The 17095-nt window shown below is 43.3% G+C and overlaps 1 protein-coding gene across 1 annotated transcript in view; it reads right to left on the minus strand.

Moving 5' to 3' along the window:
- The window catches only part of ZRANB3 (zinc finger RANBP2-type containing 3), an 89044-nt gene that overhangs the window by 58237 nt on the left and 13712 nt on the right, over positions 1–17095 (minus strand). The window contains exon 3 of the mRNA XM_081935088.1: positions 3833–3851. Coding sequence (XP_081791214.1) covers positions 3833–3851 — 19 coding nt within the window. The remainder of the gene's footprint in view (positions 1–3832; positions 3852–17095) is intronic.

The following is a 17095-nucleotide window of genomic DNA, read 5'->3' on the forward strand; positions in this document are numbered from 1 at the left end:
CTTGTATATCCCTTTAATGGCTGGGGGAGACTTTTAGCTTATAAAACAAGGGAAACTTACAAAAAAGAGGAAATGGTAAGTGCCCTCAACTATATCAGAAACCAGTATCTTATAACTAAAATTATATTTTATTTTAATTATTTTCTAATCTAGACTATATTCTTTAAAATCCAGTTTTGCCCTATTTTCATATCTTCCTACCCTATATCTCTAATACACAGATAGTCCTCACTTAGCGATTAATTGGGATCCACAATTCCATTGCTAAGGAAAACAAACATGACCTCCCTACAACAGCAGTCTTAGTTGCACACGTTAAGAGAATCACATGTAGTCATTAAGCAAGACGTCACGGAATTGTGATTTGCCACCTCTTACCGGCATCCCAATTGACTTTGCTTGTTGGAAGCAAGTTGCAAAGGTCACAATGGCAATCACTGTGCACATCACTGTGACTATTGTAAATGTGCAATAGTTGCCAAGCAACCAAATCACAATGTAACCATGGGGATGATAGTCATAAGTGCAATGTAACCATGGGGATGACCGTCGTAAGTGCATTCTTCAATGCAATCGTAACTTTCAACAGTGGTTGACAAATCATCATTAAAAGAGAACCACTTCTATATGTTTATTTCTGTCCTCTATATATCTTTTATCTTAAGAAATTATTTCTGGCTCTTGCATTTGCAGATGATACTGAACTGTGCATTTTAGCAGAACTGTATAGTTCAGTATAATCAATCAAGATTAAGGCATTGATAGATTAAGAAAATTCAAATACACTTCTTACAGCATCAAAGATAGGTGAGTCAAAACACTGGGGAGGAGAAAATGTCACGGCATTTTCATAAAGGCATTTCTTTCATTGGGCAAGTTTTATAGCCCTTCAACTTCTCTTCCTCCCACTCTATCCCCATGTTTGTTTAATATAGCTATTAATACAGGAAAGTTACATGTTGGTAAGGACTAGCTTCATCGTTAAGCATCTAGCACAGATGCCCAACCTGTAGCCCACATGTGGCCTTGGACAGCTAGTAATGCAGTTCCACGAGATAATAATAAAAATATTTAAAATAAAGGAAGTTTGTTATTTATGTATATTTTATATGCGGCCCAAGACAATTCCTCTTCACTCAACGTGGCCCAGGCAAGCCAAAAGTTTGGACAACCATGGTCTAGCACAGTGATGGCTAAACGTTTTGTCATCGCATGCCAAAAGTGCGTGCATGCACACACAACAGCGCACACTCGTAATGCATGTGCAACCTCCATCCCCGCATACTCCTCCCCCAGTGCGTGCATGCATGACCTCCCCGTGTGTGCCCCCGTACCCCATTTTCGGCCTGGAAGGCCTCCTATACCAACCTAGAAGCCAAAACAGGCACGGGGGTGCCATGCGAAGCCCCAAAATGCAATGTGATGATCATGCGCTCCACTCCCACATATGCACATGCACGGACCCCGTATGCGTGGCAGAGACCCGAAGACCAGCTGGCCGGTGGGAGGTGCGTGCGCATGCGCAACGGAATTGGGCTGGGGCAATGGCTGGCATGCCCGCAGAGAGGGCTTTGCGTGCCACCTTTGCCATAGGTTGGCCATCCCGGGTATAGCAGATAAGGGGTGTCAAATTAAAGCAAAACCAGGAAATAATTATTTAACTGGGGTTAACTGGATTAATTGGGGTTAAGGCAAGAAGTTATTTTTCAGCTCAAAAACTTAGGAAACACTGCTCACAAAAGTAAATAGGAAGAGCGATCTTATTTAAACAGTCTTTCTTCCATGTGTTAATTAAAAAATGTGGTTCAATCGTAGAACAACTCTGCATATATCTCTATGGTTACTCTCTATATCACTATAATCTTTCCACATAGTTCAATCTGTCTATTGCGTCTGTTTTCTATTTCTGTTCTGTCAAAGTCTTGACTTTTGTCTTTGCCACTCCTGCTGTGTGTTCCTGGCTGGGCTTCCTGGCTCTTCTCCTCTTCCACAGCTTGCCTCTAGCTGAGGGACACATCTAGAATAACTTTCTCTACACTACAGGTCTGGGGAAAGGAAAAAAAAAAGATTTCGCCCCATCTACCCTTTAGTTTTTACTTGTTACTTTTAGTCCTGGGCTTTGAGATTTCTTGATTCAGCCTATTCCTCACAAGACCTGCAGAGCACCCAGGCAACCATCTTATCTTGTCTTCTGCTTCCCTAACTGTCTAACACTGCTGTTTGAATGGCAACTGAGTCATCCTGACAATGAGGGAGGGTCAGGGAGGAGGAAAGGAAGGAAGGTTTATAATCTCCTCATGCAGTCTATCCTTCCACAGCATCTCTGTCTGATAAAGGGGCTGATCTTGGCTCTCATTACTGTATAGGTAGTTCTCACTAAACAGCCATTCGTCCAGTGACTGTGCAAAGTTATGGTGAACAAAAAGTACTTCTGCTGATCTCCGAAGTTATGTCCATTATGATGCCCCAGCAGCTACTGATAAAAAATTTGGGCACTTGGCAGCTTGCCTCCACTTACAATTGGAGGGGCTTCCCTCCTTGCCTTCCTCTCCCATCTCTACCGATTTTGCCACCCTGCAAAAGACGTTTGTGGTGCTGGAAAAGACAATCCTGAGGGAAATCAGGATTTCCTGACTGTTCTTTGGAAGGAGAGATAGTGTAGTTGAAGCTCAAATATTTTGTCCACCAAATGAGAAGAGAGGACTCATGGGACAAGGCCCTGATATTGGGAAACATTGAAGGCAAAAGGAGAAAGGAATAGCAGAGGATGAGATGGTTAGATAGTGTCATGGATGCAATGAACAGGAATTTGGGCAAACTCTAGGGGACAGTGGAGTATGGAAGGGGGGCTGGCATGCTTTGGTCATGGGGTCATAAAGAATTGGACATGACTTAGTGATTAAACAACAATAACAATGATTCTCCAAAGTGGAGACAGTAATGTTGGAACTGTAGTACAGGCTTGAGGCCTCTAGTCAACTGCCGCAACACCCCCTCCCCGCCTCTATTTCAATTATTCTCCACAGTGAGGACAGCAATGTTGGAGATGAAGTACAGGCTTGAGGCCTTCAGTCAACTGCCGCAACACCCTCACCCTGCCTCTATTTCAGTGATTCTCCACAGTGGGGACAGCAATGTTGGAGATGAAGTACAGGCTTGAGGCCTTCAGTCAACTGCAGCAACACCCCCTCCCCGCCTCTATTTCAGTGATTCTCCACAGTGGGGACAGCAATGTTGGAGATGAAGTACAGGCTTGAGGCCTTCAGTCAACTGCCGCAACACCCCTCCCCGCCTCTATTTCAATGATTCTCCAGTGGGGACAGCAATGTTGGAGCTGAAGTACAGGCTTGAGGCCTTCAGTCAACTGCCGCAACACCCCCTCCCCGCCTCTATTTCAGTGATTCTCCACAGTGGGGACAGCAATGTTGGAGCTGAAGTACAGTCTTGAGGCCTTCAGTCAACTGCCGCAACACCCGTCCCCGCCTCTATTTCAGTGATTCTCCACAGTGGGGACAGCAATGTTGGAGCTGAAGTACAGTCTTGAGGCCTTCAGTCAACTGCCGCAACACCCCCTCCCCGCCTCTATTTCAGCCAAGCGCTGCTGCTGAAGAGTGACACTTCAAGCCCCACACCATGACCACACACATACACAGAGTATGTATGTATGTATGTATGTATGTATGTATGTATGTATGTATGTATATATATATATTATAAATGTTAAGAAAACTATTCTGAATTATAACGTGTTTGAAACGATTATGAAACAAGTGTTTAAGAGAGAAAGAGAGAAGGAGGGAGAGAGAAAGAAAGGGAGAGAGGAGTCACTTACCTCATCTGCAATCATACACCTAAGAGAAAAATAAAACAAATTAGAATAAAACCAAAACAAAGCATTACTTCAATTGCAAATTAATGACCAGGAAGCAATTTCTTTTTAATGTGGCTTAATAAAAGATTTTCCTAAGACTTAAGCAATCTACATAAGCAATCTTTTTGCCTAAACTGGCTTTAGATTTGTGTCTCTTCAAATCCAAAGTCATTCCTTAACTAAGCTACAAGTCAACTTTTATCTGAAAATGAAGAGTATTTCCTCATGACATTCTGATTTCCATCGACATGTCCTACTTGATCACCTTTCAAAACAATTCAGATTTCTGCATCATCTAGCATCTTTTTAATATATGGAGCTGTGATGGCCAAGCTTTAGATCTGAATTTTAATCAGTATTCTGTGTAGGCTTGAATCCATTCACTCCAAGTTCTTTAGATGATAAAGCTGAAGGGATTATGCATGTTACCATGAGAAATGTTGGACTAAATATATTTTAACTAAGTAACTGTGAAATTACATAATGTTTGGGTGGAACAGCTTTTCTCATATGAAGATCAAACCAGATCTACGCTAAGCAACGATCAACAGGTTTTTTAAAAATAATTGAAATATTGTATTTAATCAGAAGGAAAACCCTTTTTCTTGAAGGAATGCAATTTTAAAGTGGCAGAGTCCTCCAATAAAAACATGATGATGAAATGGAACTTGGTGGAATGGAAAAGGCAAGTGGCATGGCTGAGAATGACAGCGAAGGGATGGATGGGAGGCAAGTTAGAGAAGAAAAAGATCATTGGTACTTACCTGAACGTTGATTCTAATGATGAGAGAGGGAGGTGCTACCAGTGGGCTATCATCAATCCTGATTGGTCCATAGACTGAGATAAAATTGTTGCAGCCACGCCTCTACTCCTTCTGCCCAGTTTCCTCCAGGTCATAGGGTGTAAACCGGTGAATCAAATGTCACAACAAGGAACAAACAACTCCCCCCCCCCAAGCCGCTACCCTACTAGGTAACTGACCCCTCACTGGCTAAAGAGGGCGAACCTGGAGCCTCAGCCTCCTCATTAACATGAACCATCTTGGACCCCTTGTCCACACCAACCGCTTCTTAACTGGTTTTTTGGAACCTGTGGACTCTTTAGCCTGTGATTTCATGCCAGAGGAAATCCCATGGGATATTGCAGAAGCAATTAATCTTTGAATGTTAGGGGGTAAATTCTGCAATTCCTCATAATCATCCTCCATCTCTTCAATGTCAGGAAGCTCCACCTGGGGAGCCAGCGAGGGATGAGAAATGAGGAATTCTCTAGAAGAGCCCTCCAGGGGATCTCTCATCATCCCCCTGATGGCCCTAGGGGAGACAGAGGGGGAAGGGGAAACATCAATTCGAGTACCTTTACCCTCTCTAGTGCGAGATGGGGCTAAGGATGAAGCAGGACTAGAAACTCTAGAAGGAGACCTGCTCGCCCGGCTCTGTTGATCCAGCAAATGCTCTGCCCGGGCCACACGTTTTTCCAGGGCCCTCTGCCTTCGTTGTTCATCTCGCAAGGTGGCCCTGGACGGTCGTTGTGCCGCTGGTGTTTTCGCGGCTGTAGACTAGGTCTCGCCCCAGCAACTGTCACTTCAGAACTCTGAGTCCCAGCTGTGCCCTCTTGTCTGGAAGACATGCCTGCGCTAATCTTCACTTGCTCCACTGGCGATCCTGTGGAAAATCCACTCAATCGGTCCTCCTTCCCTTAATTGGCTTGCATCTCCAACTGGAATGACCTTTACAATCCTTTCCAACTCACTATAATGAAGACTGCAGCCTCGTGGCACCTAAAATGGCCACCGCTAGTCTTTTTTTAAGTTCAAAATGGCCACCGCTTGTCCTTGCAACTCAAAATGGCCACTGCCTTCAATTAACGGCCACCCACTTTGGTAGAAATAGCGGGAAGCTGAGGAAAGCGCTGGATTACACAGCAATAATCAAATACCACGCTTAGACAGCTTGCAGGGAGCCCCCTGCAAGAATCCCACCAGCGCTACTGTTGACTCCTGAAAAGCGCTTCCTTCGGTGGCTGCTGGCTCGCTGCAAGGGAAGGAGAAGAGCCGTGGCTTTTCCCGGCACCTGGGGCCACAGCTGCACAAGCCAGCTATAATTTAACCTCTTCCCTTGTCTGCCATGGAGCTGTAATTTTAAACACTGCCGGATCCAGCCGAGTGCGATCTGGCGCCACTCGAGGAGGTGACGAGCCCGACACCTCCCCCGCTTACTGAATCAATATCTCTGAAGTTTGATGAAATTTTGATAAGAAATAGACCGAATTAGCCAAATTCTCCGCAAATAATGCTAAATCTTACAGAAAAAACAGTAACCCACAGAAAATAGCAAGAGCTATGAAGAAACCCAACCTAATTGGACCATAGACTGAGAGGAAACTGGGCGGAAGGAGTAGAGGCATGGCTGCAACAATTTTATCTCAGTCTATGGACCAATCAGGAGTGATGATAGCCCACTGGTAGCACCTCCCTCTGCTCATCATTGAGAACTGGGAGCTCCTACTTACAACTAGTCAAGGATAATGAAAGTTAGGGGCCAAAGGGGAAACTTGGAGGCTTTAATACAGAAGTACACCACTTGGGCAGGCGTCCTTGCATATGTCTGAAACAGGGACACTGACAAAGACACGTGTAAGTTAAATAGAATTTTTAAAAGGCTGCATTTCTAGGTCAGTGGTTCGTTCAAATTCCAGGGATGGGCACTGATTTGCATACCATCTTTACCAACCTTCAGATGGTAAAGAAATTAGCTAAGTTACATAGCACAAAGGCAATATTAACATAGAAAATAAGAAAAGAACCTAGAAATTTATTACAGCAAGGTTTTACATTACTGTTGTGTATTAATAACAGCTGATTTTTTTAAATTTATAGCATGTTTTTATAGAGGCTCCTTTTTTAAATTCCTTATCTTTTTTAACAATATAATATGTTATCTGAAGCGTTATTAAATATTTTGGTCAGTGTCTTTTTTATTAATGAAATAAAAGCAAACTACCTACACCATCAGAAAGATTACATGGTACTGAAGTTTAAAAAAAAATAACCCAACCCCAAAAACAGATCTTCAGATTTTTCTTTTTTTATGGAGATTCAAAAATAAATTCTGTCATATGTTTTGACTGCTATGAGCAGGACATCTTGTCTTTGAAGTTCAATTAGTCATTTCCTTTTAACTGATAGTTACCCAATTGAGAATAGATAATTTGCATACCATCTGTCCAACTATGTGACAACTATATCAAGAACTCTAATTTCAGACTTGAAGCATTTCATTTCAAGCTATAAACTCAGAACAAATAAATGTGCCAAAAGAGAACATTAATTAATATTCAGCATACTAGAATATATTAGAATGTTAATATGTCTACTCTCCTGGATGAAAAGACTGAAAACAAAAGATGAATAGTTTGCTTGCAACCAAATGATTTAAAAACAGAATGGTTTTGGGTATTGAGCTTCCTGGTGATAAGGTTTTTCCACAATAAATCTTGGATAGGGTGTTACTGTCTCAGTCAGGCTACTGTGCAATCTGAGAGTTGTCTTGGACTTATGGCTCCTGAAAATAGAAAGTGGCAGCCATGGACAGAAGGGCCCTTTATGCACCTTGGGATGTGTGCCGGTTACACCTGTTCCTAGATTGGTAGGTTTTGTTCAGTTACTCCTACCTTTGTGAGCACTGGAGGCTAAAACATATAAAGAACAGTTGCTGGAATTGGGTATGTCTAGTTTAATGAAAAGAAGGATTAGGGAAGACATGATAGCAGTCTTCCACTATCTCATGGACTACCACAAAGAAGAGGGAGTCAAACTATTATCCAAAGTAGCTGAGGGCAGGACAAGAAGCAATCGATGGAAGCTAATCAAGGAGAGAAGCAACCTAGAATTAAGAATAAATTTCCTGACAGAACAATTCATCAGTGGAACAATTTGCCTCCAGAAGTTGTAAACACTGAAAGTTTTTAAGAAGAGATTAGATAACCATTGGTTTGAAATGATGTAGGGTTTCCTGCCTAAGCAGGAGGTTGAACTAGAAGATCTCCAAGGTCCCGTCCAACTCATTCTATTCTATTCCATTCCATTCCTCTTATTCTATTCTATTCATTCTAATTCGATTCCTATTCCACAATGCCCTCTGCAGGGGGCTTCCCTTGAAGAACATTCAGGGGTTCAAATGGTGCAGAATGTGGTGTAGTAAAGGGTGTCATGTATTCTTCACATGTAACCGCATTGCTTTGTGAGCTGCATTGGTTGTCAGTGTGTTTCCGAGCGCAATTCAAGGTGCTAGTTGTCATCTTTAACATGGCTTAGGTGCTGTGTCACCTAAGGAACCGTCTTCCTATAGTTGTTTCTATCCATCCAATTTATGGTTAGGCATATTGTGGGTTCCATCAGCCAAGCAATGTCAGCTAGCAAAAACCAGAAGATGCATCTTCTCTGCTGTAGCTCCTGCCTTCTAGAATATTCTCTCTTCACATAGCAGGATACCTGACCTTGTTGACTTTTTGCAAGGTTGTGAAGATTTGGTTGCGTGCTTGGGCCTCCCCCCCCCCCAGTGTGTTAAGTGTGTTAATACAGCCATACTGTATTAACAGATCATTTTGTACTGTTTACATTTTTATGTATTATGATTTATACTGCACAGTTACTTGTTAAGATGAACTAAAATTAAACAAATTAAATAAATAAGTAATAGATCTAAATATGATACTAATTTTGCTTCAAGTTGATTCTACCAATAAACTTTAAAATACATTAATCTCACTCTAGGTTACATGTCCAATGATTCTTGTTCTTTTAGAAATCCAATTATCAGCATGGAAAGCAAATCTTTCAAAAAGGTTCTTCAGAATGCAAAGGAGCTGCACACAAACCACCTCTTTTCAAATGGTCAAAGCAGCTTCCCGTTTTCCCTGTTGACATGTTTAATATGAAGGTACCATTGTGTTCCAAAGCATCTCTTTCGAAGTATTTGCTCAATTATTTTCCATAAAGTTATAAAGTATTAAGTTTTCTTCATTAATTATAAGCCATCTAAGGTACGAGAGATATAAACCTCCATCCATTCATAAAACACATGGCATGATGTTGGACCATTTACCATGGCATGATCTTGGACCATTTATCAGTCAATCTAGCCCTTGTAATAGGATTTCCTAAAGGCAGGGTACATATGTAATGTAATTGCATTTTTTTTTCAGAGGGATGGGGGAAGCTATTTAACAGAATACCAGAAGAGTTGGAAGGGACCTTGAACGTTTTCTAGTTCAACCTCCTGCTCAAGCAGGAACCCTATACCATTTTAGATAAATGGTTGTCCATTCTCTTTTTAAAAATCTCCAGTGTTGGGGCACTCACAATTTCTGGAGGCAAGTCATTCTGATGATTAATTGTTGTATCAGGAAATTTCTTAATTCTAGGTTGGTTATCTCCTTGATTAGTTTCCATCCATTGCTTCTTGTCCTGCCTTCAGGTGCTTTGGTTGACCCCCTCTTCCTTGCAGCATCCTCTCAAATATTGGGACACTGCTATCATGTCGCCCCAATCCTTCTTTTTGTTAAACAAGACAGTTCCTGCAACCATTTTTTTATGTTTTAGCCTCCAGTAACCTTCATTGCTCTTCTCTTCTCTGTACTCTTTTTAGAGTCTCAACATCTTTTTATATCATTTTTTTTACAAATTTCTAGAGCCTCAACAACTTTTTTTATATTGTGACATTTAATATATTAATATTATTAGATTGCAATATTGACATGCACCATCACCATTATTAAGTTCCACATCTTTGCCCTTGGAATCTCAAGGCAATAGACGTAGAATGCCTTCCTCCAATACATCCTATAACAACCATTCTATGGGACTGATAATGCTCAGAGAGTATAACTGGCCCTTTGAATCGCCAAAGACTCTTTCTGATTTAAATCCCAAACCCCAGCTCTTAACTCTACATCTTTATCACTATGCACACTCGCTCTTAATGAAACTAGTTTCTGAGAAAGTACTTTACTTCCTCTGTCTCTCCATTCTTAAATGGTAAGCCTGAGGGGAAAAAAATGAAAGGAGGCTCATACGGAAGTCACATGCCACAAGAAGACATATTATATACTTAAAATATTATTTCATTTTCCAGGAAAAGTAAAGGTATTACTGTATTAATATTGTCAAGTGGAATACGAATATAACAAAATCATGTACAAATGTAAAAAGACAAACAGCTGCATTCTGCTCTATAGTCCTTATTGTCTTTATAAATTTCAGTGAATAAAAGTCTCACATAGTTTTTGCACTGAGAACCGTTGAGTTTATTAACTCTCCCTTACTCCAGACCCCTGTTCTGATGCCATTCAGACGTGTTAGGACAGCAATTCCCAATATTCTCAGCAAATCAAAACCGCTGCTCCAGAAACTACAAAGGCTAATCCTTATACGCTTACAAGTCCTCAAGATTTTACATGGACATAACATGTCTCTAAAGACACTAAATGACCAAAGGATTCTCATTTGTTGTTGTTGTTGAATATACAAAGCCTAGTTTCTCTGTAAACTGAAAAAGAGAGAGCCATCTTTGGTAATTTATCATATTTATCTCTACCAAATCATTAAAAATAAATGGAGATTACTCATTTACTGGAACTCTGCTCAATTAAGGAGACACAGATGTGAAAATACATTTCTCAAATTCCAGCCCATTATTCTAGCTTCTGGACTACTCACATTCACTTTAATAGTTTATTTGGAAAGGATAATTAAAGCAAATACATAGTCCCCACGCTTATGAAAGCCAACTTGCAATGTAGGACAAGAAAACACACAGCTGCTGTTTTGCAAAATAAGAAATTATGTTGCACAAACCACATGCATGTGAAAAGGATTATTCAGGACTTGTGTTTCATGAAAGTTGAACTGCCATCAACTGTGATTCACAATACAGTTTTCACAAATTAAGAGGGGACATGCTCTTGTCCTAAGAAACGGGTAATCCAGCCTTTAGAGAAGCATACATAAAAAGATAGACCATCCTTTAAAATGCCCATGAATTATTAGCTGTCATTTTTTTAAAATGGAATTTGTTCAGTATGATAATTAATTGAAAACATTTATATCCCAGCTCCCCATGCTTTCTGATATGAGGTTCCAACAATTGGGGACAGCTTAAGAAAGACATTAAATGCAAACATAAAGGAAATAAAAATAAAGCAAAAGCAAATTTGATTTAATATCAATAGATCCCCTTCACCTGTTAATTAACAGAGCTTACACAGTCTAACTACAGAACATTCTGTAACAGAGGAAGATTTCTGTTTCCCTTCAATTTGGAGCTCCAGATTTTCCTAGGATTTTCGCCCACTCATGTGAATCAGTTTTATATAACACTCCAGCATATAATTTGCATCCCACATACAAGGCAGCCCTTTAGCATTAACATCTTTCTCATACTGGAGTTATTTAAAGAATGTGAACCTGGTACATTTTAAAATGTTGAAGCAACCATTTCACTTATATGTCACCAATCACACGATGCAGTCCTAATTCTGAAGCAAAATGACTTGCCTTGCAACAGTACCTTGCCAAAAATAGAGCCTCAAACGACACAAATATAGAATGTTCAAAATGAATTTGGTGCTAATGAGAACTATCAGTCTGACAGCAATACGGGGTACTTTTCTATTTTTACTATTGGTAATACTTGCAATCCATCTAATAACCAAAATCTTCTGGAGGACTGACAAAGTTTCTTAAAATATTAAACATCTCCAAAGGCATTAAAACATTCAGAAAATAACAAAAACAAGAAAACAATTAAAAATTCATAGCAAAACATCAGTCTCATAAAATTCCTTGTTTCAATTACAGCACCCGCTTACAATCAAATGTACAAAATTATAGAAATGCTAGGGAGAAGGAAAAAAAACTTTTGCCTTGTATCAAAATATATTTTGGGATGAGCAAAAGGGTATGCTTTCCTGAAGGAAATGTTACATAAACTAGGCCTTGCAGTAAAAAAAAAAGTATTCCTTATATTTTCTTGCCTCACTTCATTGGAGGCACTTGGTGAGTCTCCAAAGACTAATAAAAAAAAAACTTTAACTGGTTGCATAAGAGAGACAGTATTCCTTAACATATTCTGGTCCTAGGGGTTTCAAATTTGTTGCTCGCGGGCCAGATGCATCATGCGCCGGCCATGCCCACCTCCATTTTAGCAAAGAGGGAGAAAGTTGCAATACATGACAATGCGTTCTCGTGAGTTTGACATCCCTGCTCTAGACCACTGATTCGTGCCTTTACAAACCAACAATGACCCCCCACTCCAAATTCCCCATTGAATTCAGCAAACTGGCAGCTTAGCTAGCTAATAAAGCAAAAGAACAATGTGGAGCCCATGATGCAATATGACCTTGGTTGTGTTCCTGCAGACACTTCATTACCCAGCTAGCTAACCACCTCAGTGCTAGAGGGGAGTGGGGTTTGCTCTCTGTTTACATACTATATAAACATCTGTTTATAAAGAGCTATAACTGTTTATATACTGCATATGTACTAAACAGAGCTTACCATGTCAGAGTTCGTAAGGGTGTTCTTTTCTCCTTTGTAATTGCTTTGATAGGCTACTGCTACACTGTCTGAGTTACTAGTTCCCTAATTAGGGTATTGATTACTGCTCGTTTGTTTGATGTTAATCCTAGAGTTGATTCCTACTTATTTGGGTATTGACTGCAGAGAAAGACCGTTGGCTTATCTGAATGGTCGTTCTCTGAGCGCTGCAGGAGTGTCCAAGCATGGGTTAACTTCAGCTTGCTGCCCAAGGACTGAGTTCAAATCTTTGTGTAGCCATGCCTCCTGCTCCCCTCAGGAGCTCAGTTTTAAAAACGAAGATATCAGATCCAAGGTTGCTATATGGAAAAGTCTGGGTCTTATGTTTCAAAGTCCTGCATCTGTCCAAGAAGATTCTCCAGGGCGGGGTTGGACACTCCCGCAGCGCCCAGAGAACGACCATTCAAGTAAGCCAACAGTCTTTCTCCTAGGCGCTGCTTGGAGTGTCCAAGCATGGGACATACCCAAGCTATGTGGTCCCAAGGTGGGAAAAAGGAATGGTCCGGTTGACAGGGGCCGCAAGAACCCATTGCAAGAACCCGTTGCAAGACCCTCCTTCCGAAGGAAGCCTCAGCCGAGGCGAAGATGTCCAGTCTGTAATTTTGAATGAATGGAGACGGCGAGGACAAGGTAGCCGCCCGACAGATCTTCTCATGGGTGTGTCAGGCCTGTAGTTATGTTTCTTTTAGGATCTTTGGCCTGCCACACTTTCTATTATTTTCCTATGCTGTTCCATTAGTATAGTACTTGGGAGGGGGGAATAGAAAGGAGTAGAATTGTGGAATGTGTTGTTGTCATTCTTTTCTAGAAGCCAAGGTCATCTTTTGTCTCCGCACCTCAACACCTGACCGGAAGCAGAGGGGTGTAGATGCCAGCATAGAAGAAGATTGGACCATGTGATGGATTTATGGGTGTGGGGATAGATCATGAACTTTCAACTGGGTGGAATTCCAGGAAGCAAAAAATCAGAGTTGGAATTCCACAGATGTGCTAAGATGTCTGACTTATTAAATTGGAACTTTAAGGAAAGTTTTGCCTTGGATTCCGATTTAATTCTGCATGATACTTGGAATGCTGACATTATTCCAACTCTCCCTTTAAAATAAATCACCAGCACTCCCACTCGCACGGGGGGGGGGGGCTGGTGGGAGGGTGCTGAATTGCCAATGCTGACCGGGTCAGCTTAAAATATCAGTGAACAATTATGAGAAAGCTTTTTGAGATAAGAAGCTGAGATGAAATGCTTCTCTGCAAATCTTCAAAGGTGAAGGAATTCCCGATTAAGATTTACCGTATTTATTCGAGTATAACGCGCACACGTGTATAACGCGCACCCCCTAATTTTTTATTAAAAATCAGTATAAAATTTTGTTTCACACCAAGCATTGTAATAGTAATGACTATTGCCGCCGGCGGGGCGGGAAGGGGGCGAGGTGCGCCAGCTTTTGCTCTAGTCAAGACAAAATAAGACCAAACTCGCGGGAGGCATTGTAATGAGTAGGCGATTGCTGTATAGAGAAGAGGAAGAGCAGGCTAAAGGTCCAGCATAGAAGCGAAGCCGAAAGAGATCCTTGCGAGGCTCTGCAGGCTTCCTCGGAGTAAGGAAGGCAACAGCTCCCCTCACCCCCCAGAAAGCAGCGGGGCTCGTCGCGATGAAAAAGGCAGCCCTGATGCCAAGGAGAGCCTTGCAAGGAGGTGGAAAGGAAAAGCCCGAAAAGGCACCAAAAGAAGCGGGCGGAGCTTCGCCCGCCTGGTGGGCAGCCTGTGCGTGCCTGTTGCCAGCGTTCGGCGGCAGCAGCGGCAGCAATAGTCGGAGCGCTGCTGCTGCCGCCGAACGCTGGCAACAGGACCGCCGGAGCGCCGCCTCATCTCTCCCAGGCGCCGCCTTTGAAAACGCCTTGATGGCTGCCCACCAGGCGGGCGAAGCTCCCCCCGCTTCTTTTGGTGCCTTTTCGGGCTTTTCCTTTTCGCCTCCTTGCAAGGCTCTCCTCGGCATCAGGGCTGCCTTTTTCATCGCGACGAGCCCCGCTGCTTTCTGGGGGGTGAGGGGAGCTGTTGCCTTCCTTACTCCGAGGAAGCCTGCAGAGCCTCGCAAGGATCTCTTTCGGCTTCGCTTCTGTGCTGGACCTTCTGTAGGTAGAACAAGCGACGATTCCTTGGTTTAAACGGCGGCAGCAGCGGCGGGGAGACAAAGGAGGGGAAAGGCGGCAGGCAGCTGAGTTGCGACTATTGAGCACGGCGTGGCGCCGCCTGAGGCCGGGATCGAGGCTGCAGTCCGGAAATTTACAATTTACAATTCGCCACTGCCACCCCAGCCCAGCCCTCGTTTATAACGCGCACCCAAACTTTGACTTCTTTTTTGGGTATAAAATTTTGCGCGTTATACTCGAATAAATACGGTATATCATCTGGAGGAATGCAAGGGGGGAAAGATTCTGCACACAGCTGGAAACGACAAGATGTTTGGAATTCCCAGACCAACTTCTTCAGCCAAACGTGAGTCAATCTCCCCCCCCCTTTCACTAATAAATGCTGCAATGGACTGGAGGACTGGAGTGGAGATAATTACTCCTTCCAAACAGCGATAAATGAAATGACTTATTACCCTGCAACTGAGTTGAAGACAGATTCCCTATCAAAAGGGGAAATTCAACCCAGCCAGCAAGAAGGGATTTGGCCAGCATCTTTCACTTGCCAGCCACCGCAAATTGGGCTGCAGCTTGTGAATGAAGCACCACCAAATTGGGCTTTGGTGGCAAAGATGGAAAAGATTCCAGTGGGCAACTCCGTGGCCATCAGCATGGGAAAATCCTCCAAGCCAGCAGAGGGCACCTACTTGGCCCAAAAATCCTCCAAGCCAGCAGAGGGGTTCTTGGCACATAACACTCCCTAGCAAGCCATCGTTGGTTGAACTGCAACCTGTGAAGCAGGCAACCCCAGGATGGGTCTTAACCCGAGGTCATGGATGGAAGGGATGCCAGTGGGCACCTGCCCTCCCTCAGCAGATGGCACCATGGCAGATAACCGGGCAGTGGCCCACCGGTTCCAGTCTCCCCTGCAATGCCCCAACAGGTTCTTACCCCACCTTCCTACAGAGAAGCAATCTCCACAATGGAAGAAGGGATTACCAAAGGGAGGCCTGCAGGATGGATGGCAGGACCATGTGCACCTGCAATGCCCCAACAGGTTCTTACCCCACCTTCCTACAGAGAAAGGTTCTCAACAATGGAAGAAGGGTTTACCAAAGGGGAAGCTGCAGGATGGATAGCAGAACAATGTGAAGTGGCGGTTCCTAAGTTTAGAGATGTAACTAGGTTCCTTCCTTCGTGGGGGCCAATAAAATGCCACCATTGCTGTCAACTTGGCCACAGAGCATCAGACTGCTTGGCTCCAGCCCCAATGCCAAGAACGTGCACACAAACCACCACAGCGGTAAAAAGAAGGCCCCAGATGCCACCAGAAAAGAGTCATCTGGGCCAACAACCTCTGGAAGAGGATCCCCAACTTAAGGTGATGAAGAGTCCTACCAAGGGGTGAGCCGGGTCCGGCGGCGACGGGCAGCTTTTTGCCCGCTCCGGCTCCCCGGTGGGCTTCCCCACTCCTTGGGGGGCACAGGACACCCCGCAGAGGGGTCCTGCCGGAGGGGCGGCATCGCGGAGGACTCCTGCAGCGGCGGCGGCCGGCGGGAGGTCTCTCGCGCGCCCAAGGCACCGGGGAGCAAGCTCGGAGGGCGCTTCGCGTTCCTACGCCTCGCGCCTCGCTATAAGCCGACTGGAGAATGCAACAATTGAAGGAAGCAGCTGCAGTGCGGTGAGGTTGCTTCTCTCTTCATCCCTTATTCTGCATGAAGATTTACTCAGCCTTTTAAAACTTTAAAATAACTTTCGGAGCATTTTGGAGGTGCGGCTGGAGGGAGGGGGGGTTTTTCCCCCCCCTTGGACAAGCGGCGAGGAACAATTTTGCTCTCAGCCCCCGGGGAAGGAGGAGGGGGGAGAGCCAACGAATGAAGCCTCACTTAGGCTGAGATGATTTTCTTTTCAATTTAATCCTACATATTACAATGATTTGAGGACTTTTGGAACTTTTTAAAACTTTGTTATGCCTCTGTGCCCAAAACTGGCAGGGCAAGATGGCACACTTCCGTTGTCTTTATGAACTCTGAAACCTGACTCCACCTTTAAAATTCAGGCTTCCGGTCTTTGTCTCCGTGTCTCCCAGAGGAATCTCTTGTGGATTGGTATTTTTTAAACCTTCTAGGGGAAATTTTCTATCTATTGCCAGACTTATTGGAGAGACTCTCTTCTGCCTGGTTCTTCTGCTCCCGGATTCACCTGGCTACCCTTCTTTTCTAACTGTTTACTTCATATTTGGACTGAACTTCTAACGTTATAAAGGATGGCATCCAAAAGACCCCCTCCTGGAAAACCTGGCTTTGCCACTTCTGCTCCAACATCCGCAACATCCAGTCCAGCCACACAGTCAAAGATAACAGAACTGATGCAACATAAGACTACAGAGATGGACTTTCAACAAATGCTTCAACAAATTTTACAGGGCCAGGAGGAAATCAAGAAACAGCTAAGGGAAATGAAAGATGAAATTAAAGAAAATCAAGCCCAAATATATA

The sequence above is a fragment of the Natrix helvetica genome (genome assembly GCF_964273705.1).
Source record: "Natrix helvetica genome assembly, chromosome: 1".
Taxonomy (NCBI): domain Eukaryota; kingdom Metazoa; phylum Chordata; class Lepidosauria; order Squamata; family Natricidae; genus Natrix; species Natrix helvetica.